The following is a 26,170-nucleotide window of genomic DNA, read 5'->3' on the forward strand; positions in this document are numbered from 1 at the left end:
ATCGGCCTTGAAAACTAACCTATCTTATTAGCAATATTATCTACAATTTTGTATTGTTTGTCATTTGTGTAAGAACAACAAAAGATATTTGAATTTTACTTTATTTATACTAATGTAAAATGTCTAGATTAGTTGTCATTAATATTTGTTTTTTTGCTGTCGTCATAAATTTTAAAAAATTAAAGATGAGACCAAAATAATAATAATGCTATTGCCGTCTCTGTGCGTTTTAGAAGATTGTGCATTTCAAACCGCTGCCAAGATCTTTAAGGAATGCTGATTAATGGTTTTGATTCACATGGAATTTCTTTCACTAGATCAAACGACGAATAAGAAGTATAAGCTTTAAATATTTTCATCCAGAAAAATTCAAATGAGATATAAGTTCCTAATGCGTAATTTGTAGCTTAATTCCTTAGTAATAATTAGTCTTTAGAGTTTATTTTTTATTGCCTAACATTAGAACAGTCGTTAAAAGAAAGACGATACAGGAATCATTAAATATAACACGGAAAAGGATTAATGACAGCGCATAAAAACAAGTTTTAGAATATATTTCTGATGCAAGGACAGGTTCAAAGATATTTTAGATGAACTTTCCTCTATTCTAATAGGTTCTATTAAATACCCGTCAAAATATAAAAATATTTAATGCATTTTTCACACAGATTTTAGAGTTTTCTCAAATTATAAACTGACTTAAATGTCTATATTAACAAACAGAAGAGCAGAGAATTTTCATAGGAACATTCGTTTATTTCCAAGGTTTACAAAACATTCAGACTTCACAAGATAGACAACTTCACAATGTATGGCAAACTATCTTTGGAAACTTACGAAAATTATTTTAAGAAATTTTATTACAAAATAATAATTTGAATTTTTTAAAAAGATACTTATTTAAATTTAGTTTTATGGTAACATAATATGGTAATGATTACATAATATACCAGTAAAGCCATTTAAAATATGCAATTCTTCTAGACTGTTTTAACCAAAATATAGCTTAAAAATTATAAATAAGATCAACCAGAATTCAGAAGAATAACAAAATTTTTATTTTATTTCATATTTATGAAACTCTTGAAAAACTCTGATGTCAGATTATGCAAGTTTCTTCTCATCAGCTGATTAAAATTTTTATAACATTTGTAAATCTAAGTATAAAAAAATTTTGTTACACTTCTAAGTTAAGGCTTTTTATTTTTCTTTTTAAATATTTCACAACTGTAAAAACTTATAGAAATAATTAAACATATTAATTTCAATAAGAAAGTAAATTTTATAATTAGTCTATAAATAATAAACTTAAATTCATGTTAAGTATGTCAATTATTATTATATCATATATACATTTAATTATTATTTATTCATTTTCTCCAATTTAGAATTTTTTAAAAACGTGTTTAATTATATATTACATATAATAAAAATTTAGTACTTAAAATGGTAAATTTAACAAGTGGAATGTTAAGAGATCTTTACAATCATTTCAGATATATATATATATATATATATTTTAAAAATTTTCATAAAAATATACATACTGTACACATTTATACACAGTTTTTAAACCTTTTTGCAGTTTATATTATGATTTAGTTATTTTAACCACAAAATTAAGTTTCTCATATAAAATTTGCTATTAAATTGGCAGAAGATATCAGGTTATAATTTCAATTTAACTCAGTTTTTTTCCAAAATTTGTATAATTATGTACTTCAACCTTTGAAGCAAAAATAAAATACAATAAGTACAATTATAAGTTTACAATTTTGCAAACATTCCTGAATATTTAATTTTCATAAATAACTCAAAATACATTCAAATAAACTTACTAATCACAAAAATAATTTTAAAAATAACAATAATGCTTCTACATAGCAATTTCTAAATTGCAATCTAGACAAATTTGATTATATTCACAACTTGAATCTAAAAAGAAATATTTTCAATACAAAGACTTATTGTTTTTGATATCATGGCTATATTATACTGTAAGAATACTGAATACACATTCTTACATTTTAAAAATAAAACAAATGAAGAAACAAAAAGTCTTAAAAGATAACAAAAAGATTATTTTTTAAAATATTTCTAAGAGCATGACCTGATTTAAAAATTTGGAAATTACTTGTAAAATACATTTAAAAGGACGGAAAAATTATATACTTTATATTGTAAGGGACCGATAAATGGACGGATTAAAAAAATTGTCAGTAAAAGAAAATTACACAAGGAATGGTTTAAACATCACTAAACAATTTATCGTGGTATACATAAAGGGGTATACAGATTTTTAATATAAAATATATAATTGAATGAAATAATTAAAACATTTATAGACAAATATTATAAGGGGGAATGTAATATCTATTACATTATAATCCTAAACATTTCATTCATTTGTGAATCACTAATCAAAAAATAATTTATATTATGATATTGAAAGGATTTTAAATGATAAGGATAATTAAGAATATAGAAAAATTTGTATTCTACATCAAATAAACACTATTTTCAATAACAGATTTAAAAAAATAAGATTATTTAGATATCACACATTATGATTATCTTATAATAGGAAGCTTACTATACATATATTAAGAGATCTAGATCTGTTTACAAAAGGGATGCAAGAATGTTTTCCTATTTCACTAAGGTAACATTCATACTATAAATATTACTTTTTCTATTTGTATAATATCTTTTGTAACGTAAATCCGATCTGGGAAACACTGGAGCAAATAAATTGAAACCGTTTTAATGAAGTAAAACAACATTACAAAATTTAAGCACTGGTAATTTAATCACTTTCAAGCTTAAAGCTCATCATCATCAGGCCAAATGAATTTAAAATCTAAACATTATAAGCATATAGTTGTTGCTAGGTAATGCTTGATCTACTGCAAAGGTGGCATTTTTCTTAGTTGAAATAAAAATCAACTAAAATAAATGCTTGAAAGTGATTAAATTACCAGTGCTTAAATTTTGTAATGTTGTTTTACTTCATTAAAACAGTTTTGATTTATTTGTTAGTCTGAGATTTTGCAGTTCTTGTATATATTTACTGGGAAACAATTTTCAACATTCTTATTGTTTACAAATTTTCTCAACTCTGAACACTTCTATTGGATGTATTCTATATAATTATAATTGATATATATCAACAAAAATACATATTATACTATACAGGTATCCCTTACTTAATGCACAACTTGATTATTGCATAAAAGTAATTGTGGCAATCCCTTTATATATGCAGCAGAAGTTTTAATTAATGCAGCTTTAGCAGCTGTTTATACTTATCTTAGACACTGTACTTGATTAACGTGATTTTGATACATGCGTAGCATTGAGGAATTAATTAACCATGTTAATCAAGGGATACCTGTACTTCAAACAAATAAAAAAATACTAACTAATTCTAAAATTGTTTTATAAAAGAAATTTCTAAGAACTTACAGTTAAACAGTGCCAAGTAATCAGGAATAAGAATCATTACTGAATATAATTTTAGCTAATAATAAGTGTAGTTAAATTTCTAGTCACTTAGAAGACTTCTCAGAATTTCAATGAAATGACAATAATATATAAACAATTAGTTACATAATATCAAAAGAGAAAAGAAATTCTGATTATATTTGTGGCTATTATATATAATTTTTCTTATAATAAAAGAAAATTTAAAATTATATACCAAAATTCAATAATTTTCTCATGCATCTTTCAACATTTTGCTCAAATTAAAATTCTATAAAAAACTGAAAAAACAATTTAATGCATTTAAATGTGTCATATGAAAATTTTATTAAATCAATTGCTTATCATAATATACTGTATTATCTACATGGAATGAGATAATTTCATTTGTATTAAAATATGACTTTTTCCTGCTTTGAAATATCTCAGAAAATTGGCTTTAAGTGCATTTCATTGTATTGTTCACTACATAATGTCTATTTTTTTTAAATTATTCCTTACTAAAAGAGTAACAATTAAAGAGTTTTTCAATTCCAAAAAACAATTTTAAGTATGTTTTTAGTTTTTACTGTTAATACAACATTGCTTAATCATAGAAAATGTGAACAACACAAGAATTAAACTAATCTTATTTAAACATATCATTACTACTATTTATGCAAAACAGAAACATGGAATGTAATAGGGAAGAACTGCTAATTAAAAAAATTTGTGTGTAAATAGATTAACAACTTTCCCCAAATTAACAATCTTCCATAAAGTGAATGCCCTAAATATTTTTGGCACATGCTACTAATATTTCAAATATCACGGTAGCCTTCACTTTTATTATTTAAAATTAAAAAAAGCTATTATATCTTGTTTCAAAATATGTATCCTATTTCAATTTCATTCACATTTATGAATTATACTCTAGGAAGATATTCAATTAATATAGTGTCAAAATAAAAATGAAAGACTTAAGCGATTAAGTACAATATATTTGATTAAATAAAATTGATTTTAAAGTCTTTTTTAAGAGCGTGTTATAAAAATTTGTTTTTACATTTTTAAAGTACAATTTTATCAAGTTCCCAAAAATAGTTCTTTTTTCATAAAATACCATTCTTCTAAAAAAACTTTGAAAACTGCTTAATTTCTTAAAAGTTTTGGATGGATTATTTTATTCAAAGTTTTATACATATCAACCAAAATGAAAATATAAATAATAAAGAACCGATAAAATCAGTATTACTAATTAAATGAGCTGGATGCATTCCAATATTTTTTGCATATTTTATCAATTCAGCCAAGGGCAATGCCACATGTAATAAATCTGGAATCATGAATCCTACATCTCTTAAAATTTGATGAAGATCTCCTTCTCTTCTCAAAACGTTGGCCACAAATTGATCAAAACCACTTGCAACAATATGAAGAATGGCAATATCCATGATGATAAGTAATTTTCTTGGTGTAACTGGATTATTTACATCTTTAATTTATATAAAAAGTTACAGTTTAATATATATTTATTTAATTATTGAAATTATAGCAAATTTCTTATTTTAAAATAAATTATGTAAATACATATATAGATGTTACTGACATTATTAAAAAAATAAATTAGATAAACTATTTTCAAATATTACAGATTAGAATAAAACAAAGTGTTTTGATAATTCAATGAAGCATTGTCATAACTTTTATTATTTGATAATTTCAGGATTAACATGTAGAACGTCTAGTTATTTTAAATTAAAAGCACAGGAAGAAATCAACCATTTATATAAAATTACCATAGTTTCATATGACTGATAGAAACTATGGTAATTTCATCAATGAGTTATCAGTGTTCAAAAGTTAATTTGACAACTGGCTTGGAATATGCAATGATGAAGGTTATTTGATGACTAACTTACAATTTACAAATTCATCAGATATTGCTTTATCTATATTATTAAATATTAATTAATTATCTATATTATTATCTATATTAAATATTATTTTCATATCTTGTAAATACTTGATAATATTTTATAAGCTGCAGACACATTCGTCTGTCATGACTTTTCCAAAACCAAAAGACATATACCTTATCTTTAGTTTCCTCATATTCCTTTTATATATGTCAATTCGTGTTTTAATTATATAGATAAGTTTCTTATAATTCCCTCTTTTCTATATAACAACTTTCAGAGAATTACTTGGAAACCAACTATCAAATTCTCTACAACAAAAAAAAGCTGCATAAGTGACTGTTGAATCTGTATCATTGTATATTATCTAGAATTAAATTTTTTTTTAAGTTTCTTTTAAACTTAATAACAACAATGTAAGAAAATTATGGCTTCACAACAGTACATACTGTATATCATACTATAGAAAGCTTCTTTATTAGACACTTGTTGCATAGTCAGGAAATTCTTATACATAGATATATATGCAAACAGCATATAAACAAAATAATAGTTTGTTCTGTAAATCTTGACCTTGGTCCAGCACCAGTATATAAAGCAAAGCAGAAATACAATTCACTAACATCAATAATAATAAATACTATTTTAGCATTTATTATTATTATGTTGCATTAGTGGATTACATCCTACATGATTGATATTAGTGCCTACTACTATGCCAGATCAAAATTAATGCATAGCTACAAAAAAAATTTTATCATATCAATATCAGTATTTAAAAATTTCCTAACTGAAGTATTTAGTATGGCTACTTTTAGTAATATATGTGCTATTGTTAAAGCCTAATGCTTCTACACTTTTGCGTTGTATATGTGATATGATATCTGTGCAAAAACGGATTATGGGCAAAATAAATATCTTATCCATTTTGTATTGGTGTTTTATTTCATGAAGAGTTCTGAATATTTATTATTTATCAATCTTTTCAATACATCTGTGAAGTTGTCCCCCATACTTTTTGTGCTTGTACAAAACCTGTACCAAACATTTGTACTTGTTAATCTGAAGACTCTTCTCTAATATAACCTTTTTATGCAATATAGTAGTAACCAAGTAGTTTATGTGATATAGGAAATTTAAAATGCAGAGGGAAACAGTGAATATAAGCCTAAATGTAGTAAGTTGTTAAAGTTCACTGAAAGCCAAGTTTTTGCATGCTTAGCATATATAAAATTTTTTGAGTATACTTTAAATAGAGGTAAAAAAATTTGGAGGATCAAAATGTGAGAAATTTATTTACATATATAAGCATTTATTTCATAGTAATACCATTTTATACCATTAAATTTTAGAATTCAAAAGAAAAAACTTAATTACAAAAAGCAAAACTTTCACTTTTAAAAAGAAATAACAAATAGAATGATGTATCAAATAGTTTCTGAATTCTTCACTGACCAACACATTTAAAATTTGAATAAACTGATGCAGATGAAAAAAATACAGTAAATAACCATCTTCTGTTTATAACACTATTTAGTACTACATTGTAAATATTTGATAAAAACATTCACTGATATACTGGACAATCATCATCTTAATCATTATTTCAATTCAAAGCATTGAATGTTTGCAGGGCTGTCAAGAGGAGGGTTCCCGGAGAAAACTTAGGGGTAAAAATCCTGCTAAGTTTTTTCTGGACCCCTATCCCTGTAAAATTAATGATATTTTTATAGGCAGAAAATAAAATCTTTAAGATAGCTTTTTGTTAATAAAGAAGCATTCTACATATTTCAGTTTTTCCAGAAACCCATAGCAAAATGAGCCAAGAAGCAAAGGGAGCAGTTCTACCTCCCAGCTCCATATATATTGTTGTAAATGTTTATGTTTGTGATATATCTGTGAGATTATCAAGCAGAGAATCAAAAGTCATTATCTCATCATTGGTAAGATCTATATTCAAATATAATAGAAAATACACAAATTATTTAGTTTTAGTCACAAAGTGGGCACAAATAATAAAGTCCCAAAGTACTCAAGCTACTGCATACTGGACACCCAAACAAGAATTTACAGAAAAAGTTATATATGCATTATACACTCTTAAAAAAATGGTAATCAAGTAATGGCTTAAATACAATTGTTTGGTACTATTGAAATCGTGTTGTTATTTGTATTTGGTATACTGGCACAATGAAGTGACGCTTAATCAACACTGGGCAAGTTTTCCATCTTTATTAAATACAATTATCATATTAAATAGGCATAATGTACCAAATTAGAAAACTGATTTAATACAATTTACCTTTAGAAATGATTTTTTCTAATGTAGACTTTTACAGACAAATAAATGATATAAATACAGGTAGTAATAGATCCTAAGTTGACAGATTTAGATAAAGAAATTGGAAAACTTAAAAGAATAAAAGTTTTAGGTTGTTATGTAGATGACAATAACATTTGATAGTAATAAAATAAGTCAGAATGAAATATTATAATTTACTAATAATTTAAATGGTAATATTAAGTTTGAAATGGAACCAAAAAATAATAAAAGTATTAATTATTTAGAAGTCACAATAGAAAGAATAAATGAAAAACTAATTTTTAAAAAGTATAAAAAATTATGTAATATTCAAAAGCAGTCCCATATATAGCTTATTGTGGAAATTTTATGAAAGAAATTTCAGAATATAAAAAAATAATATGTAGAACAACTATAGAAAGTGATAGGTTAAAAAAAGAAAGTAATTTGGTTAAAAATTATTTATTGAATGGTTATACCAAAAAATTAATAGATAAATGGTTATGTATATATATAAGGAATAGATTTAATGTTAAATATTGTGATAGTTCTGAATTATAAAAATAAATGTAAATTAACAAAATCAAAACAAAAACAGACTGGAAAATATGGAAGAAAATAATAGCATATTGTATTCTATGTATATGTGTAAATAATAAATGCTATTTAGGAGAAACAAAAAGTAAATTGAAAGTTTGAGTTAAGAAGCATGAAAATTCAATCAGATTGAAATTTAAACAATTGTCTGGGCACATTATCAATATTACAACTTTGTATTTTTACAAAGATAATGTTAATATATTATGTAAAAAAAAATATACTGTAAGAAAGGACAGTAAAAGAACATTTTATGCTAACGAAACATGAGAATCTGATTAATTTAAATAAAGGTATGGATGTAAATGAATGTTGGGATGATGTTATCAGTAAGATTCATCATAAGTCATGTGATTAATAAAATAAGTCTAAATACTGTAAGCTACATGGATTATTTGCAGTTGTTGGTTGTTAAAAGTTGAAGCTGTAAAAGTTAAAAAACAGATGGAATAAGTGCTCTCATGATCATGGGTTGTAAGTAATGGATTAAAAATAATTTAATGTTTCTTAAAAAAAAGTTGTCACTTAAATTAAATAATTGTAAAAATTTATTAATTACTTTAGTAAACTGAAGAGGGCCAAACAGTGTATTATGGCTGAAATGTTTATTTTTATAGTAAAGTTATGCAAACAGTTATTTTTAATCAAACTTTTTTAATATATAAATCATTTTTACAAAATTTAAATTGTCCATGCTGCGAAGTAGTCTTCTACATATAATGTATTTCTGGTCTTTATTGTATTTGTTTCATTAGTTAAAACAAGTTCAGACTTATCAGGTAATATCCAAAAAAATTTCTTTTAAAGTAACAATTATTGTAATTCAGTTGGAAGGGAACAATAATCCATTTCAAATAACTAACAGCAGTAGAATCCAGATGTGAACAAATTAAAGTGTCAAGAAGAGTAAATAGAAGAATTAAGAGAGACAGCATTCTGTCATACTTTTTAAATTTTAATATTTTAAAATGTTTGAAAAAATAAAATTTTGAAATATTTTATATTCCTTAATATACCTACACATTAAATTTCAAATAAGTAATTAAAGAAATTTGTTTAAATTTACAAAAATCACAAAATCCAATAAGTTAAGAAGTCTTTTCATCTAAACCAGAGATTGGATTTTCTTCAAAAAGTTTGGCAGAGTTAATGTTTTTTCATATCGAAAATGAATGATCATGTTTTTATTGTAGTTTTTGATTATTACTTTTGTTTTTATGCATTCAAAAATTATGTAAATATTTTAATGAATGGCCAGATAAATCAAAGCCAGGTTGTGTTTCAGACATAGTTTGGTGACTCCTACAGTACTCAAAATGGAAGACAATGCACAAAGTGGTGTTTTCTTTTCACGATTTCTCTCAAATAATTTAATCTAGAATGTCCTCTTTAAAAAAAAATTAAAAAAATTGATGCACCTCAAATTAGGAATGCAATAGTTATATGGTTATGAAAGCATTTCATGAAGTGTGAGATATCTGGTATTTAACTTGAGAGTTCTTTAATTCTCAGCTTCCAGTACAAGCAGCAGTGTAATTTAATGCACAAACATGATGTAGGCTCCACACTTTAAAATGGCTATATCACCTAAACCATCTGATACAAAAAATCAATATTAGAGAATAATCTTCAGATTAATGAGTACAAATGTTTACAACAAATTTTGTACCAACAAAAAGTGCAGGGACTAGCATGAAGTTGGCCCCCACATTTTAAAATGGCTGTTATCTCAAACTGGTATAAAATGGGGTAATTAGAAAACAATCCTGAGAATAATCACAAGTGTATGGTACAGGTTTTGCACCAGTACAAAAAATGCAGGGGAGACTTTAAGATATGTATTTTGTATGTTGGGGTGCTAGGAATGGCTGTCTATGATGTATGAGAATTTGTTTTGTCTGTGATTATAGCTTGGTCATCATATATTTTGTGCTTGTTGTTTCTAAGAATGTCTACAATATATATTCCTAATATGCTTGCTAAATTTGTAATAGTTTATGTTTAAGCTCTTTATGTATTATGTTGATGTAAACAGTGGTATGCCAAAAGCTTGCAATCTGATGTGATGTACACTTTACAGCTTTGAACATGATGTGACATTTCCTGTAAATGTCTGTAGTGTTGCACTTTTTAAGACATGCTTTCTGTAGTTTTATTTATTTATGAACGGTTCTTTTATGGCAATTATAAGCCCCATAATCACCCAAAGAGACCCTATTATAAACCCTGTAATCACTCAATGAGTCAGCCAGAAAGTTTGTCAATTTTTAAAACCCAGTTTTTTCAAGAAATTTATATAATTTGAAAACTGGGGTTTTCCAACTAAAAAACTGGTTATTGAGCCTATAAATTAATTAATTATTTGATTAAAAACGTCAACATTTTGACACAAAATCATCTCTGATATAAAACAGGAATATTGCTAAATACTAAGTTTCATAAAACTAACTACAGAAACAAAAAAAAAATTCCCCTATGCCTAAAAAGCATCCAATTCTCTCTACAACAGGGAGAAATCTTTCAACAATAGAAAAACGATAGAAAGATTTGTACACTTAAAAGAACGCATTGTTTTAGCTTTGAATGACATCAGTGCTTCTCACATGTGGAATGAAGCAGAGTATTGCAAAACCGTAGAGCTTCTTAAAGTTTTATGACCAATACGTTTAGTAGCTGATGCCTTAGGACAACAAACTTTGCATCTTGTCCTATTTATTAACAAGTGAAGGCGTATTTGAATTTCTGTTATGTGAATTGGAAAATTTGAAAACTGAAATTAGTTCCAAGTTGTTACATGCTTTAGAGGTACAAAGAGAGAAGACAACGGAATTAGTAACACTTCTCCTTTATTTACAAAATCTACAGAATGTTTGGACAAAGTCGTCTTGTGTATTTCTTCCACTAACTGCAAAATCTGATATCATTAAGTTATCTGGACAAATATTATCGAGATTATATCTGAATTATTCTATAAAAAATGACTGTGATGATAAAAAAGTGGCAAAGAAAATCAAGCAATTGTTTTAAAAAAATGCTATGGAAAAATCAATACATATCTCCAAGAACCTGAATTGACTTTGTCCAGCTACTAAGACACTAAAAAATCCCTCTAATACTGTTTATACCCTCTAATACTAAAAAAGAAGTTTTTAGTATTAGAGGGTATAAACAGAAGAACGAAAAATTTAGATTTATTATTTAATGCTTTAAAGATGATTAAACCCAGCTCAGTAGCAAGTGAGAGTTTTTTCAATTTCTGGCAATTTTGTGTGCAAAAAAAAGGAAATGGTTGAGCAATAGATCTATAGATGTTCTTTGCTTTCTAAAATCATATTTTCTTAGGAAAAATAAGAAATAAAATAATATTTTGTAGGCATTCATTATTATTTGTTTTTCTTTATGGTTTTCTGTGGAGTAAATTTTAATGTTTAATGTGATAATCTAGCATTTCCTTTTTGTTTTGTGTAGACATTGGTCAATTTTATTTTGTTATATTTTTGAAATTTTATAAATATTAAATAAATTAAAAAGTTTTAAAATAAGTTGTAAACATTCCTTATTCCCATTTTTGGGAGAGTGAAAATTTGAAAACTGGTTAAAACCGGTTTCGTAGAAAAGTTGAGATTCAAAAACCGGTTTTTTAAAAAGTCAGTTTTTGTATAAACCCTAGTCAGCCAGCAGTTTAATATAATTCTATCAATCAATATGATCCTACATAAAAATGTTAGAATGCTACTATGGAGCTTCTTCTGGGCCTAAGGTCTTGTCCTGTTTTTATCTGCAAGAGTTACAGCTTTGTGTAATTGCGATATTTCTTGTGTTTTGTAGAAATACTCTTTCAGTGACTGCTTAATTGTTTGCTATGAAAATTAATAACTGTTAGAACTTGTTTCCCTCCTCATAAAGAAGAATTGACCTTTCTATGGAGAATTTAGAGCAGTGTTCATTATGCTTTGTTGATGGCATTTGTACTTTCCATTGGATTTGTTCTAGTACTGTGTGTATCTAACAAATAACTCAAAGTGAATATTGGAATGACATACATATTTATTGCTTTAAAAGTGTTTTTTCTTTTGCATTGAATTATGTTATTATTATTGAGTTTAGTCCATTGAGATTTTAAATATCTACAGATCTTGCCCTCATCCATGGATTTGATGATGTCTCCATTTTTGAATGCAAAACCTTCATATAGAAAATGGAATTCTGAAGACAGAAGTGTTTTGCATTTGCATTTGTCTATGCCAACCTCCATTTTTATGTCTAAAATAAATGGTATAGAATTTAACAGATGATTTAGTTGTGCTTATGTGGATATGTAGGATTTTGTGTCATCCACATACATGAGATGAGATAGTATGTATTGTGTTGTTTTAGCTATTTGAACAAAGAATTTAAGACTAGACAGAATAAGAGTGGATTGAAGTATTGTCTCGACAATTGCCCTGCCTTATGTGTATGTAATTTACCAATGGCAGTAAATGTATGAATACCCCATGTTCAGTAGTCATAACCAGCAAGAAAAGCAGAATCATTTGTTCAATAAAAAGTTTTTGTGTAAATTACAGAGTACTTGTTGAGAATGCAAAACTAAAGTGAGTATCGATGTTGTAAACTGTATATGGACTGACAACACTCTGCTGAGAAAGCACAAGGCAGAAAGAACTGTTGTTCTGTTGGAGCCAAATTATGAATGTATCAACAAGTGTATATATAGTCTTAGAACCGAACTTTATTTTAATCTAAGTTAAAAGATTGTCTCATTATTGTCCCAACAGTACTCCACTTGAGTATGTTCTACAATAACCATCAGTACATACACTGTAACAGACATCTTGATGTATGTCTGGAATCAACATTAAATTCAAAATGCAGAGGCAGTAAATTTATGCACATCATGCACTCATAGGTATTGCTGCTTTGTGTGTCTAACACAGTCACCAATATGCAAAGGAAGGCAGTATAAAATCTGATGCATTTAGATTGTTCAGAACTCTAAACAATGACAAAAAAAAGTTAGGTTTGCTGGTTTGTGAGCAGATACTCCAGAAACAATGCAATGGAATGGCTATACTGCAGATTTCTTGAGAATTGTATTTGAATGAGTATTTTCAGAATGTTGACTGGACACTAGTAAGGAAACTGGTTCCATTGCATCAGACACAGCAACAGTAGACCATCAACAACTACTGCCAGGGATGATAAAATTTTGCATCATCTGGTCAAGAAATGCTTAGACCTATGTTTGTAGAGGTAAAAAGAACTTGGAGTGAATGCATTCACTAGTTTATTAACAAAATAATTTGTGAAATTACATTTTATTGTCTGCTATTTATTTAATTTAGTTTTAAAATTTTAAATAATTTTTCAAACATTACGCAATATGCATTACATATGCACAATAAAAAACTATAAAGCTTTTCTACCTTAATAACAGAATTAATAAGTTTACATTTTAGCTCTGGGAATGAAACTCCTTTTATAATATGCAGCTCTATTGTATGATTTTCACAAACACTTTGAAGAATGCATTAATCTGAAAGTTGGGAACTGTCTGTATTGTTAAAAAATTTTGAAGGACAAAAATGTGCACATGAATAATAAAGTGATGATGATGTGTATAGGCACACATTATTTTATTAATTCATGTACATATGTTTAATTGCTTAAAAATACACTAAATGCACCATAAAAATTTTTTGGTTCAGGGGATCTAAAAATGTAGAGATTTGCAAAAGACTTAAGAGGGTCAAATTTGACATGATTCCAATACTTTCCCTTGTTATGTATATATAACAGCTTAGAAAGTAAAATATTAGTCAATTAAAGCATAAAACAATCTGTGACATCAATCATATATGGTATTAATTTTATGCATATTTGTAAAATTCCAATGTTATTTTTATTATAAATGCAAGATAACAAATAAAAATTTAGATAGTTTGTTGTTTTTGAAAGAATTATACTAGAATCTATAATTTCCATTATATTTTAAAAGTAGTTTTTCTACTGTATGTATTTAAATAAAAATTTATTTTACATTCAAATAAATGAAAAATTTATACCTATGAATATAAAACTATAGCTTGGTATGTAAAAAAAAAATTATCTAAATTTTAGTATAAAATGGCAGCTTAATCCTTAGGCCAAATTCCATATTTTGATTAATTAAAAATTAACTTAGTTTAGCTCAAAAATAGTCCAGCTTTTAGATATATTTAGCTTTCTATCCCTATCAAGGCAATTAAAAAAATATTTTAAAAACTGATAAAAATTATAAAATAAATATGCTTACCCAACAGATATATCACTAAGCCTGTTGATATTAATTCTGTAAAACTAAAAAATAGTTGGTGATTCCATTGTTTATAATAATCATCATTCCAATAATTAAAATATGACCACCAAGTATAATAGTGTGGATATATTATTGACAGTAATAAAATAAGCATCAATATTCTTATCTGGCCAACTGTTATTAAATGAATGGCTTGCTTTGATGTTTCATAAAGTGCTACAACAGCAATTACAGTCACAGCCCATATTTTAAAACTATTACTTGTGATATTAAAATAAACATGTTTATAATTTGCCACTCCAGTTTCATAGTTACCTAATGAAAATAGAAATAAATTATTAAAAATTTAAATTATATTAGAATAATTATAAATATACAATTTACATATTTTTGGTTAAACATTTATTTAGATTCTAAGAAAAAGTTAATATTAAGTATTTTTGATTAATCAATAGTAATATATTTATAAAGTGGTGCCATATACTTTGAATGGCTAACTTTGAATGTTCCAGAGTTCAAACAGTAAATTTTAGAGAAATTTGCAATGAAAAATGCACTCTATGCATAAATGCCATCTGTTATGTACTCAAGTCCTTTTTCACCCTTGCATTATGCATGTTGTTTTCAGCAACTTTTTTGTTTTATTTTTAGTGTGTTTTAGAGAGTGTTTTAGTGTGTTTTAGAGTGATATATACAAAGCCTAAAAGGAAGGGACTTATTGTATGTAAAGTATGAAAGCTGTACACATGTGGTGGATCTGACAGCCACATTTAAGATGCTGAAGTTGATGGTGTGCATCATTCTTAAAAACAAAGAAACAATAAAAGTAGTGAAAGTGGCTAAAAGTGAGAAAACATTGACTTCAAGAAGACTGAGTGTTACTGAGATGGAAAAATCTTCTCCTAGTGTGGTAAAACAACAAGCAATAGGATATCATCTTCAAGAGGATTATTTGTGAGAAAACCAAACAAATTGCATAGTGTCCTTAAGAAATGGGACATCACCACTGCTCACTAAGGTAATGTAAATGCAATTTTTATTTTATTATACAGTATTTATATATTTTATTTATTGTTTTCATGTTTTAATTTATTTAACTTATGTGTAATTGCTCTTCACGTTTATTGAAATTTGTATTGTTTAGGGTCTGGGAACAGGTTAATTCATATTTCTAATCAGAAAAATTGATTCAGACTTTGAACAATTCAGAGTTTAATGGTCTGGAACAAATTAAATTCCAAGTATGAGGCACCTCTGTAATAATATAATAAATATATAAATAATGTATACATAATTTATATATCATTTATAAATTATTAATATTCAATTATCATTATATTAGATAGTCAATTACTCATTCTGGAAAAAAAAAAAAAACTAAAATTTTGATTCTAATTAACTTCAGAATAATTTAATTTTAATTATATAAATAAACAAATATATGTATAACATACACAAATGCATGTAATAAATATGGAGCATTTCACAGATTATTTACACCTATGTCACAAAATTCATATAATGTTTTATGAATGATTCAGTGTTTCATTGTATTTTTTTATTATAAAAGTTATGATTTTTGATGATGATGTCTGTTTGATCATGCATGTTTTTAAGTGGTTTGTAACTAAACAATGCTGTAAGAAAGATATATTGAAATATCTTTTTTTATTGTAATTTTTCTTCTCATGTTTGAATACTGGCATGAAAATTTAAATTATTGTAATCTCAAAATTGAAATTTTTTCAAAAATTCTAAATATTTTTCAAATTAGGCTAATTTTAAAATAATATGTTTTAGCCATGGTGGAAAGATTATTAGTTCATTAGGTATAAGCAAAAAAATAGTGGTATCCACACAACTGCCACAGTACTAGCATCTGAATATTGTATGTTATTTCATTTTTCAATTATGAAAACTCAAGTTAAACTGATCATCAAGTAGTTAAAGAATATTTTATTAATAGATGAAAAGAACTGTCTTTTTGGTATAAGAGATGAAACAAAGACAATATTGAGTTCAAAATCTATTATATTTACAAGTCTGGTCTCATAGGAGTCAGTTAAACAGGAGTCTACTTTTAAAAAAATTCAAATTAACTATATTTTTAAATATTAAATATGAATTTCAATGGAAATAATAGAGGTTTGATTTATCCAATAATTTAAATTAATTAGATTCAACTATATTAAAAAAAGACAACTTTGCTACCTTTAGAATGAAATTTATATGGCTCTCTTATCTCACCTTTAAAGAAACAAACTATTAATTTTGATGTTTAAGATTTAGAATATTTGAATAAAATAAAATGGTTTCTGTATTAATTCATAATAAAATCCTTTAACAAAGGTTAAGACAATTTCACAGTTTGAAGTTTTTAGAATATCCCATTTACATAAAGCTTTGTTGTTATTGGTAAACTTTAAACCTACTCCAATACTCCAATTTATTGATTATTATCATTATATTAGATATTCCATACTCATTCTAGAAAAAATTGATTTAAAAATTGAGAAATAATATAAATTGCTACAGCAGTTTACAGACTAATAGTAAACAATCTCTTATTACTTTATTATCATGTATCTATTTAATCTATTATTAGATAAATTGTATCATATTAATGTTTATTCAATTTTTAAAATCATAAGACAAATTATGTCACTGATAAAAAATAAATGTATAGTTTTAGTAGAAACTTATGTTTTTCATAAGAAAGAATGAATAAATTACAGATTTATTTTCTCAAGAAAAATTAAAACTTTATGGAATTTAGATTATGAGAAACATTATTCAATACAATTAGGAGATGTTTTGATATCACCTGTACAATCAGTATGAAAATATATCTGAAATCAATATCACTCATATGATTTAAATGTGTTTATGTTCAATAAAACAATTATTGCTGCTTTTTGTTAAGTTCATTAATTATTAGTTATATATAAGAATAAGAAAAATCTCTTTTTAAACTGAAGAATTTCAATGTCATCTGTGCATAATCAAAATAAACAAAATAACAGTTTATGAGAACCATAATTATGAAATATAAATTCATTATAGTTTTTAAAAATCAACGCTCACCTTTAAATGCTGTATCCCAACAAGAACAAGAACATGTTTCTCTATTTACTTTCATTGTATATTTATCCCATAATTGATATACTATTCCCAAATGAATATAAGGAATAATAATAGGTAGCAGGATAGCACCACCAATACATATAAAAATTCGTTTATATTGCTGTATTTTCATGATAAAATATAATACAGGAGGAATGAAATTGTTTTGATGGTGAACATGAAGTGGTAGAGGAAATTTTTGTGAAGTTGTCATCATGAATAGTCTGAAATTAAAATAATTACAGATAATAAACAGTATAATTACATTAAGTTTTCAATATATATTTGTTACTGATTGTTAGTTGAAGCTAACCAAAAGAGGGTCAAAAGCATTCCCAATTAACATGATTAGCAGGATTTGGCTTCCTTACAAGCAGTAACAGAAACATATTGATAATGGTACAAAGATTCAAAGATTATAATGACTTTAATTTTATAAATATATTTTGAGAATTTTTATATGTTAGAACAACACAATTCTATTTATTAAAAACAATCTTATTTTGTTATTAAAAACATTAGTATTGTTTTTATTTAAACATTTTATTGTTAAGACAAACAGTTAATTTTTGTTTATAATAAAAATATTAGATAGATAGGTGTAAGATTACAGCATATAGGGTTATTGAAAAATATTTTCTTTAACAATGAAAAATAAATTTTTGTTTTTAAAAACAATAAATGATATCGAAGAATAAGCCAATAAAAAAAGATTTCAACATTTAAAAAAATGTTGCATTGAATGACAATAATAATTATGAAATACGAAAGTGAAACTTTCAAAAAATTTTGTATTTACAAAATTTTAATTGTAAAGCTTATAAAATTGAAAAGCATATAATTGTGTAAAAGCAAAATTTTATAAGATTCACAATTATTATAAAGCCTATGTTATATAAAAACTCCTCTTTATTATTGAAAAAACAGAGAAATAAATAAAACTGAGATTGAATTCTAAAGGAAAAAATTACAGTACTGTTATATAATCATCAAGTTATACTGTATATTAAAATTCATATATATATATATACACAAACATCTCTACTTAAACCCAATACAATATTACTAAAGCCAACCACTGCCGTATTCCATTGGGCTATGTAACGAGATGGCACCTAACGCTCCCTCTAGTGTCAGATTGTTTAGTAATTCATGGATATATATTTTAATCAATTTGTAATTAAAATATATATCCAGATTAATAAAAAATATTTAAAAATACATTAGTCACTTCCTAACCTGGTCATTTCTTGCACTGTGGGATGCTGGATTACTAAGTTTATAAGCAATATTATGTGGGTGTAGTGGGTTATGCTTGGTTGACACTAGTGTTGAGTACTATGTTGGACCAGAGTCAAGGCATAGCAACCAAAACAAAACAAAAATTAAATAAATGTGTCAGTGTGTGTCTGTATTCAGCAATTTCCTAACAATATGACATGTATTCAATATAGTGGCTTTCTGTAGTACAATGTATGTAATGTTTCCAGGCTTTTGTGAAGTGTGTGTGGTATGACACCTGTAGAGGAAAGAACAACAAGTACAATAAGAACCCTATCCATCCTATACATCTGTCTTATTTCTTGAGTGAGTGGAGTGTACTGTACTTGTTGATTTTTTCCGTGTGAGCATTTTTTATAAGTGCTTGGAACAGAGATGTCTAAAAAAGCAATCTTACTACATTTGTCAATGAGAGTGATGTCAGGTCTAATGTGATGAATTGTTTTATCTGGGATTTATCTATCATTTTCTAATACTGCTTGTGAAGTATATTTGTAGTATAGTACCTGGCTGTCTAATAATTTGTGTTTGTTTGCAAGCTCTTTGTGTATTATATTTGTTATTTGATTATGCCTATGCAAATAGTCTGTCTGTGCTAAGAGCTTGCAATCAGAAGTTATATGTTGTACTGTTTCTGGCAGAATGTGGCATTTTCTGCAAGAATCATTTGAAAGTGATGTATCCGTCAGAATATGTTTTTGTAGTTTTTAGTGTTTATAACCTGATCTTGAATGACAAACCCCTCACAAGCTCTCTAAACAGGCAACCTCTAGTCAGCTAGTAGTTTGATGCAGTTTTGTCAACATAGTCCTGAGCTACAGTCCATTTCAAAATTATAAAGACACCCAACTTTTCTCAATAACAAAAACATTAACAATAGTAATGTATTTATTATATTAGTATGTTGTTTACAACATCAATTTAAACATTTTCTGAAATTTTTAGAGTTATCTGACAATTACAAAAAAAATTATCACAGATTTTCAATTTTTGATTGTTTCAAAAGTATAAACACAGGTGCATAAAAAATTATTTGTGACGTCTCAATATTTTTTAAGTCCACCATTTGATTTAATTAATTCAAATACTCTATCAGGCATACATTTTACTAGTTTTTCAAGTTCTTGTTTAATATTTTTCCAACAATCCATGATAACTAATTTCAGTTCATTTACAATGTTGTACTGTCTGTTTTGGCCATAAACAAGACAACTCATAATTTCCCAAACATTCTCTATCGGATTTATATCAGGGCTCCATGATGGCCAATCAATTACATTAATTTCTTTTTCAGCAAACCAATTTTTAATTGATTTTGATGCATAAATGGTAGCATTATTCTGTTGGAATTGCCAGTTAAGTGATCAAAAGTTATTAAATTTTGATACAACAGTTCTTGATACTTTTCTAAATTCATTCTACTTTCTATAAATACAATGTCTGTTTTACTCCCATCCGAATCCTGCTCACACTATCACAGAGCCCCCCGTCTTGCTGTCTGCTCATTCTGACTTCTTTGTTCTTCCTCAAATCATGCCAATAGTGACTATAACAGTCAGGTCCATCCAAATTCAATTTTTTTCATCTGATAAGACTATTTGTTTCTTCTACTCTTTCCATGTCATCTTGTCTTTGACCCAGCATTTATTGTAGCTGTTTTGTGCAATTGTGTTAATTTCGGTTTGGCAATATTTGTAAATTTGGCAATTTTATGATTATGCATACATCTCCATATAGTTGCTGGTGAAACTGCAATTAATGTTGATGCTGATTCTCTGACAGACAACTTGTTGACCGTCAGTACCCGAAAAACCTTTCTTTCATTTCTAGGTGTAAGGAGTTTAGGCCTTCCACATTGCTTATTTCTGCTATAATTGTCACCATGAGTTAACACATTTCTCACAGCCAAAATTTGTTTTAGTGATTGTCCTGCTCCTTTTAATTGGTAAATTTCACGTATTTTCAACTCTGTTAGTGTTTTTCCATGAGGCATTGTTTTAAATCATAAAATACTGTTTAAAATTGGCATCACTTTTGTAATAATGAATGATACTATCCTCTGATGACAACTAATTAAACCAATAATTAATAAAAAATTATCATATTAATTTAATATTTAATTTTACTGTGTTTATACTTTTGAAAAAATCAAAAATTGAAAATCTGTGCTAATTTGTTTTGTAATTGTCAGATAGCTCTAAAAATTTCAGAAAATGCTTAAATTGATATTGTAAACAATATACTAGAATAATAAATACATTACTATTGATAATGTTTTTGTTATTGAAAAAAGTTGGGTGTGTTTATAATTTTATATGAAATTTTATTATATTGAAATATTATATATATTAATGATTATAAATATTATATGAAATATATTATTATATATGAAATTATATGAAATAATTTTATATGAAATGGACTGTAGATCATAGGCATGCATGTCATGAAGTACCTTTTGGGCTCATGATTACTTAGTGGTGTCTATGTTATTTATGTGTTGAGCTATGTCCATATTCTCAGAGTATAACTTTAAAGGTGTGTGATTACTATCTGCCAGAGTTATAGCTTTATGTAATCTTAATGTTTCTTGTTTTTTCTGGAAAAATTGCTGCAGTGTCTGAATTTATTTGTAGTGCAGGTTAACTATATTAGTAAGGCCAAGGCCACCTTCTTTATGAGGAATTATTATTATTATTATTAAGGGTGACCTATTCATTACAGATTCTTTTTGAATGCAGGTGAACAAAAAATATTATGCACTGACATGCAATACCGCACTAAGAAATGAAATTGAATAAACAGGAAAACAAGATGTATGACATGATTAATATTTTTATGAAAACAGAAATCACAGTGAGGGTATGCGGGATAACCAGGAGGCAAGATTATCAAGAGTTTACAGTATATATATGCTTCTCTGAGCGGTAAAGGGCCTAAAACCACAAAGAAAAAAAAAAAAAAAAAAAAAAACCAGGAGGCAAGATTATCAAGAGTTTACAGTATATATATGCTTATAATACTTAATTCTTTTGTTTATATTATTGAATTTTATTCTTATTTTTGTTTAAAGAAACACTAATTTTAACAAATTAGAGCAATAACTATTCTGTAACTAAACTAACTTTCATACTATTTAACCTTAAATTAGAAGTTTAAATAGTTTGAAATTAAATAATTATCTATATACTATTCAAATACAGTTTAAAATTCCCAATTAAGAATTTCTATTAAAAAATTATTAGAATTATTTTTTTAATTTAAAATTAAATTATTATGAAAATATTTCTGAAATTAGATGCTTACCTGTAATTTCAGTTTCTTTGTGAATGATAGTTTTTCTGATGAACTAAACTGCTTTAAATTATTATAACATAATTCTTATTCACAACCTAAAATAAAAAAATTTCTATGATATATTTTTAATTGACATAATATAGAAGATATTCATAATAATATATAACAAATATTTATTAAATATATATATATATATAGTATATTTTATATATTTCACAAATAAGTAATCTATTTCCAAAATGTCAAAAAATTTTTTGAAGTATTGTTTCATTTTATATTACATCATTTTTTATATCATACATTCAATTGCTATTTGATCCTTGTTTTATTAACAAGGATCAAATAGCAGCAACTGGTATCTTAGGCTCCTTTCTGGGAATTACATTCAGCATCAAGCTACCATAGCTTTCAACTATGTCAGTATTTGCACTTTATGTCTATTTATTTTGTGTAAAGTGTAACTTAAGGTGCAAAAAGCCTAAGAAAGCTCTTACAAGTTTTACACTTAAATGTAAAGCTAGATGTAATTAAGTGTTTTGATCATGGTGAATGAAATAAAGACATTATGCATGCACTGAACTTGCCCATGCCCATTATATTTAAATACAAAAAGAAATAATCTTAAAAGCTGATGAAGTGTCTTTTGGTTCTGCTGGTAGCAAAGTGGTTTCCTTTGCTACTACCTGCCACAACCACTAAATCTCACCTGACTGAGGCAACAGGCAAATAACCATATAGATTACACAAAACTGGAGGGAAATCTAATCTTTGTGAATGGACATGAGAAGAAAATGGATGAGCTTGTAGCCAGTTTGATGAACTTAATTTATCAAAAAGATTGAAGAGATGCTCACTTAATATATTATAAGTGAGTATCTTTTTGATAAATCTATCTGTTTAGAAAATGTTTATCTAATTACAGTATCAATATATAACTTATTTTACTGCTCCCATTACAACAGATCCTTGTGCAAGATTTTTAAAAGGATGAGGTTTTAAAAAACAGTAGTTTTTTTTGTCACTTACTAGTTAGTTTATTAATTTGCAAATTAATAAAACTTAATGAAATTATAGATACAGTGAATATCTATAAACAAGTATTCCTTGCTTTACAAAAGTTTGCTTTTACAAAAGATCTACATTAGTAAAAACATACTCAATGAACTGATGACCGGTATGCAAAAAAAAAAAAAAAAAAAACAAAACAGAAAGGTCACCACTAACATTTTCGAACTCCCCTGAGTTCTTCAGGTGTTAAACAGAATTTCTGATGGAACATAAAACATTTTAATTACAAAAATTTGAAGAATTGTTCAAATCCAATGCTTAAGAAATATTTAACACCTGAAGAACAACTCAGGGGAGTTCAAAAATGTTAGTGATGAACTTTTGTTTTTTTTCATCGCACACTGGTCATCAATTCATAGAGTACATTTTTTACTACACCCCAGTGTTGTATTGTTTATCTACATTAGTACCTGTTTTTGGTAACTAAAAGAAATCCAAAGAGAATTTTTGCTTTTACAAAAAAAAAAGCAAAAATAGCATTTAGTGTTTGTTTTGCAGCAAGCCATTTTAGAGGTAGTGTGTACTCTGAACAGTGAGCAGCAAGAGGCATCTCCAAGCTCTTTCCTTGGAAACTGCTCTTAGCATCTCAGCATCAAACTGCCATAGCTTTGAACTGTGTCTATGAGCATCTGTGCATTATTTCAATTTACTTTGTGCATTTGTTAGCAAAATGTGTCCCGAGATAAAAAAAGCCTTTAGGTATGATTTAGTAGGTTAATTAATCTTGGTCAGGAAACACTCAAAAATTTTTCCCATATAAATTAATGGTAATTGCTTCTTCACTTTATGCGATTTCAGCTTAAGAAAGATCTCACTAGAAGATCTCACTTCTACTTACAGATAGTGAGGGAACATTCTACTTACAGATGGTGAGGAAACCTTTATTTCATCTTTTTACCCAAAATGAACTATTAAAAAATTAAAACTGATCATTTGATAACTAAACTAAAATGGTGACTTCATTTTTAATGATGACAATGCTTGTTTTTATTACAAAATTAACATAAATGATTCATTTAAAATTTTCAATAATTATATTATATGTACCCTATGTATTTCGTATTTTATAATAAGTTTCTTCAATCATATAAAAGATAATTGGCAATACTTAGATAATAAACATATTCAATTCAGCAAAATTTCTCAAAGCTTTGGGAAGATTTAGATAGTATTCAATTCATATGCTCTTCTGCAAATAAAATTTATATAATCTTTTTTAAATCATAATTTCACTAAATCACATTAAAATTTAAAATGAAGAACAACATTTAAAAGATGTAAAATTTATAAATGATTAAAACTGTTATTATTAAATTCAGAATGACTTAACAATTTAAAAATACAATGAAAAATTCATTTTAATTCAATTTCAATTATCAAAGTAGGTTAAAATGAAATAATACTACTTCAAAAACAAACTAATTTTAACAATACAGAAATAACTCTCTTTAGTTCTTTGATATTTTAAAAGACTCCATTTAACAGAAGTTATTTAAAGAAAGGAAAAAAAGCAAGGAATCCTTTAAAAATAAAAAAAAGTCTTAAAAAAGAACTGTTAAAGTGATCCTAATTGAAGGAAAAAAAAGTTTGCAAAAGGTATCGTAAATATATCATGTGGTTTTGTAATTAATAATAGATCATTTAAAATTTTTCCAGTATCAAGTTACAAATTACTTTATCAGATTAAAAAGTCTGGCGGAGCAAAGAGCCAAAACAAAAATTACTTACTGAACTACAGTTTTATATATTGTATTTGTATTGTATATTGAAAAAGTCCCAAAATAATTCCTTCAATAATTGTTATTTAAACAATATGCTTATTTAAAAAAGAATCTACGTTACATTTAGATAACCTTGATCTTTACACAGTACTAAAAATAATGAATTCGAATAAATGAACAATTTATACATTAAAATAGAATTTAAATAAAAATATAATTTTTCACCTTGAGTACACACACTATGGAATATATGTGATGATATCATCAAAACTATATTTAATCAGCAGTTTTTAATGTTAACATTAAAAGCGTGTTAATACAATATTAGCTGTAATTCCTTATAATTAAAATACGTTGATTTTAATACATAATTAAGTTAATACCCATAAGAAAAAGTAGCAATAGTATTTTAAATCTTAAAAAAACATACTTTCTTGATAAGAATACGTTAAAAATGTGTTAAAATATACAAAGAATTTTACAATTATAAAAGAAATGCGATTATAATAGTCAAAGACACGAAACAATTCATTTGTCAAATAGGCGTGCACCGTAACATGTGACTACACACCTCAGTGACCTCACACAGGTAATAATAATATAAAAAAATTTGAAATTTAACATTCTTAATTGAACTGACCTTATTAAACTGTTAATCTTTTATATCAGAAATATAAAACAAAAGGAAATCTACGATGATCCATCATTCTACACATTCTGCAAAATACATAATTATGCCCATAGAAACAATAGCTACTACTTTCTTCTCAGACACCAGTGCCATCTGGTTGCAGTCATTTTTAAAATGTCAGGTAAATGTGGACAATGGTTATTAACAAATTTAAATAATGAGTTAATATAACAATGTTTTTATTCGTTTATACGCAAATTTAATTACTTTATTTGTCAACCGTATTTAATGACTTACATCTACTGCGATTAAAATAAATGTAATTAATATTTTTTTTATTTCGTGTCATTTATTTATTTTATTTTCCTGTGTCCCCGCCAAGTTTTCCTGTGTGTGTGTGTGTGAGAAGATAACTGATATTTAGAGAAGTGTAAGAGTAGCTTAACCAGATTTATTTTCAGAGATAATTTT

General features: G+C 26.2%; 2 protein-coding genes across 3 annotated transcripts; both read right to left on the reverse strand.

Annotated features, from left to right (window-relative positions):
* Window positions 1-4,321: 4,321 nt before the first annotated feature.
* LOC136988901 (uncharacterized) lies at window positions 4,322-25,837 on the reverse strand. Of its 2 annotated transcripts, XM_067286912.1 has the most exons (5): window positions 25,709-25,837; window positions 22,289-22,374; window positions 17,663-17,925; window positions 14,576-14,893; window positions 4,322-4,957 (listed from the first exon to the last, which is right to left on the reverse strand). In XM_067286912.1, exons 3-5 carry the CDS (start codon window positions 17,916-17,918, stop codon window positions 4,650-4,652), a joined length of 882 nt encoding a protein of 293 aa, XP_067143013.1. In that variant the 5' UTR covers window positions 17,919-17,925; window positions 22,289-22,374; window positions 25,709-25,837; the 3' UTR covers window positions 4,322-4,649. The 2 variants fall into 2 exon arrangements, with proteins under 2 accessions (XP_067143013.1, XP_067143014.1); XM_067286913.1 differs by lacking the exon at window positions 22,289-22,374 and having other exon boundaries at window positions 25,709-25,823.
* Window positions 20,604-20,975, reverse strand: LOC136988789 (uncharacterized). Its single transcript, XM_067286750.1, has one exon. The coding sequence runs from the start codon at window positions 20,973-20,975 to the stop codon at window positions 20,604-20,606; it is 372 nt and encodes a 123-aa protein (XP_067142851.1).
* Window positions 25,838-26,170: the final 333 nt, after the last annotated feature.

This window comes from Centruroides vittatus, unplaced genomic scaffold (assembly GCF_030686945.1).
Source record: "Centruroides vittatus isolate TY-2023 unplaced genomic scaffold, ASM3068694v2 scaffold_386, whole genome shotgun sequence".
In the NCBI taxonomy this organism is placed as follows: Eukaryota; Metazoa; Arthropoda; class Arachnida; order Scorpiones; family Buthidae; genus Centruroides; species Centruroides vittatus.

Bases quoted from the DNA above. Each gene is read 5' to 3' on its own strand.
- LOC136988901 (XM_067286912.1), bottom strand. From the start codon at position 17,918: ATGATGACAACTTCACAAAAATTTCCTCTACCACTTCATGTTCACCAT. The intron at 14,894-17,662 runs GTGAGCGTTGAT...TATTTTCATTAG, and splicing joins TTGGGATACAGCATTTAAAG to GTAACTATGAAACTGGAGTG. The intron at 4,958-14,575 runs GTAAGCATATTT...TATAAATTAAAG, and splicing joins CTTAGTGATATATCTGTTGG to ATGTAAATAATCCAGTTACA.
- LOC136988789 (XM_067286750.1), bottom strand. From the start codon at position 20,975: ATGCCTCATGGAAAAACACTAACAGAGTTGAAAATACGTGAAATTTAC.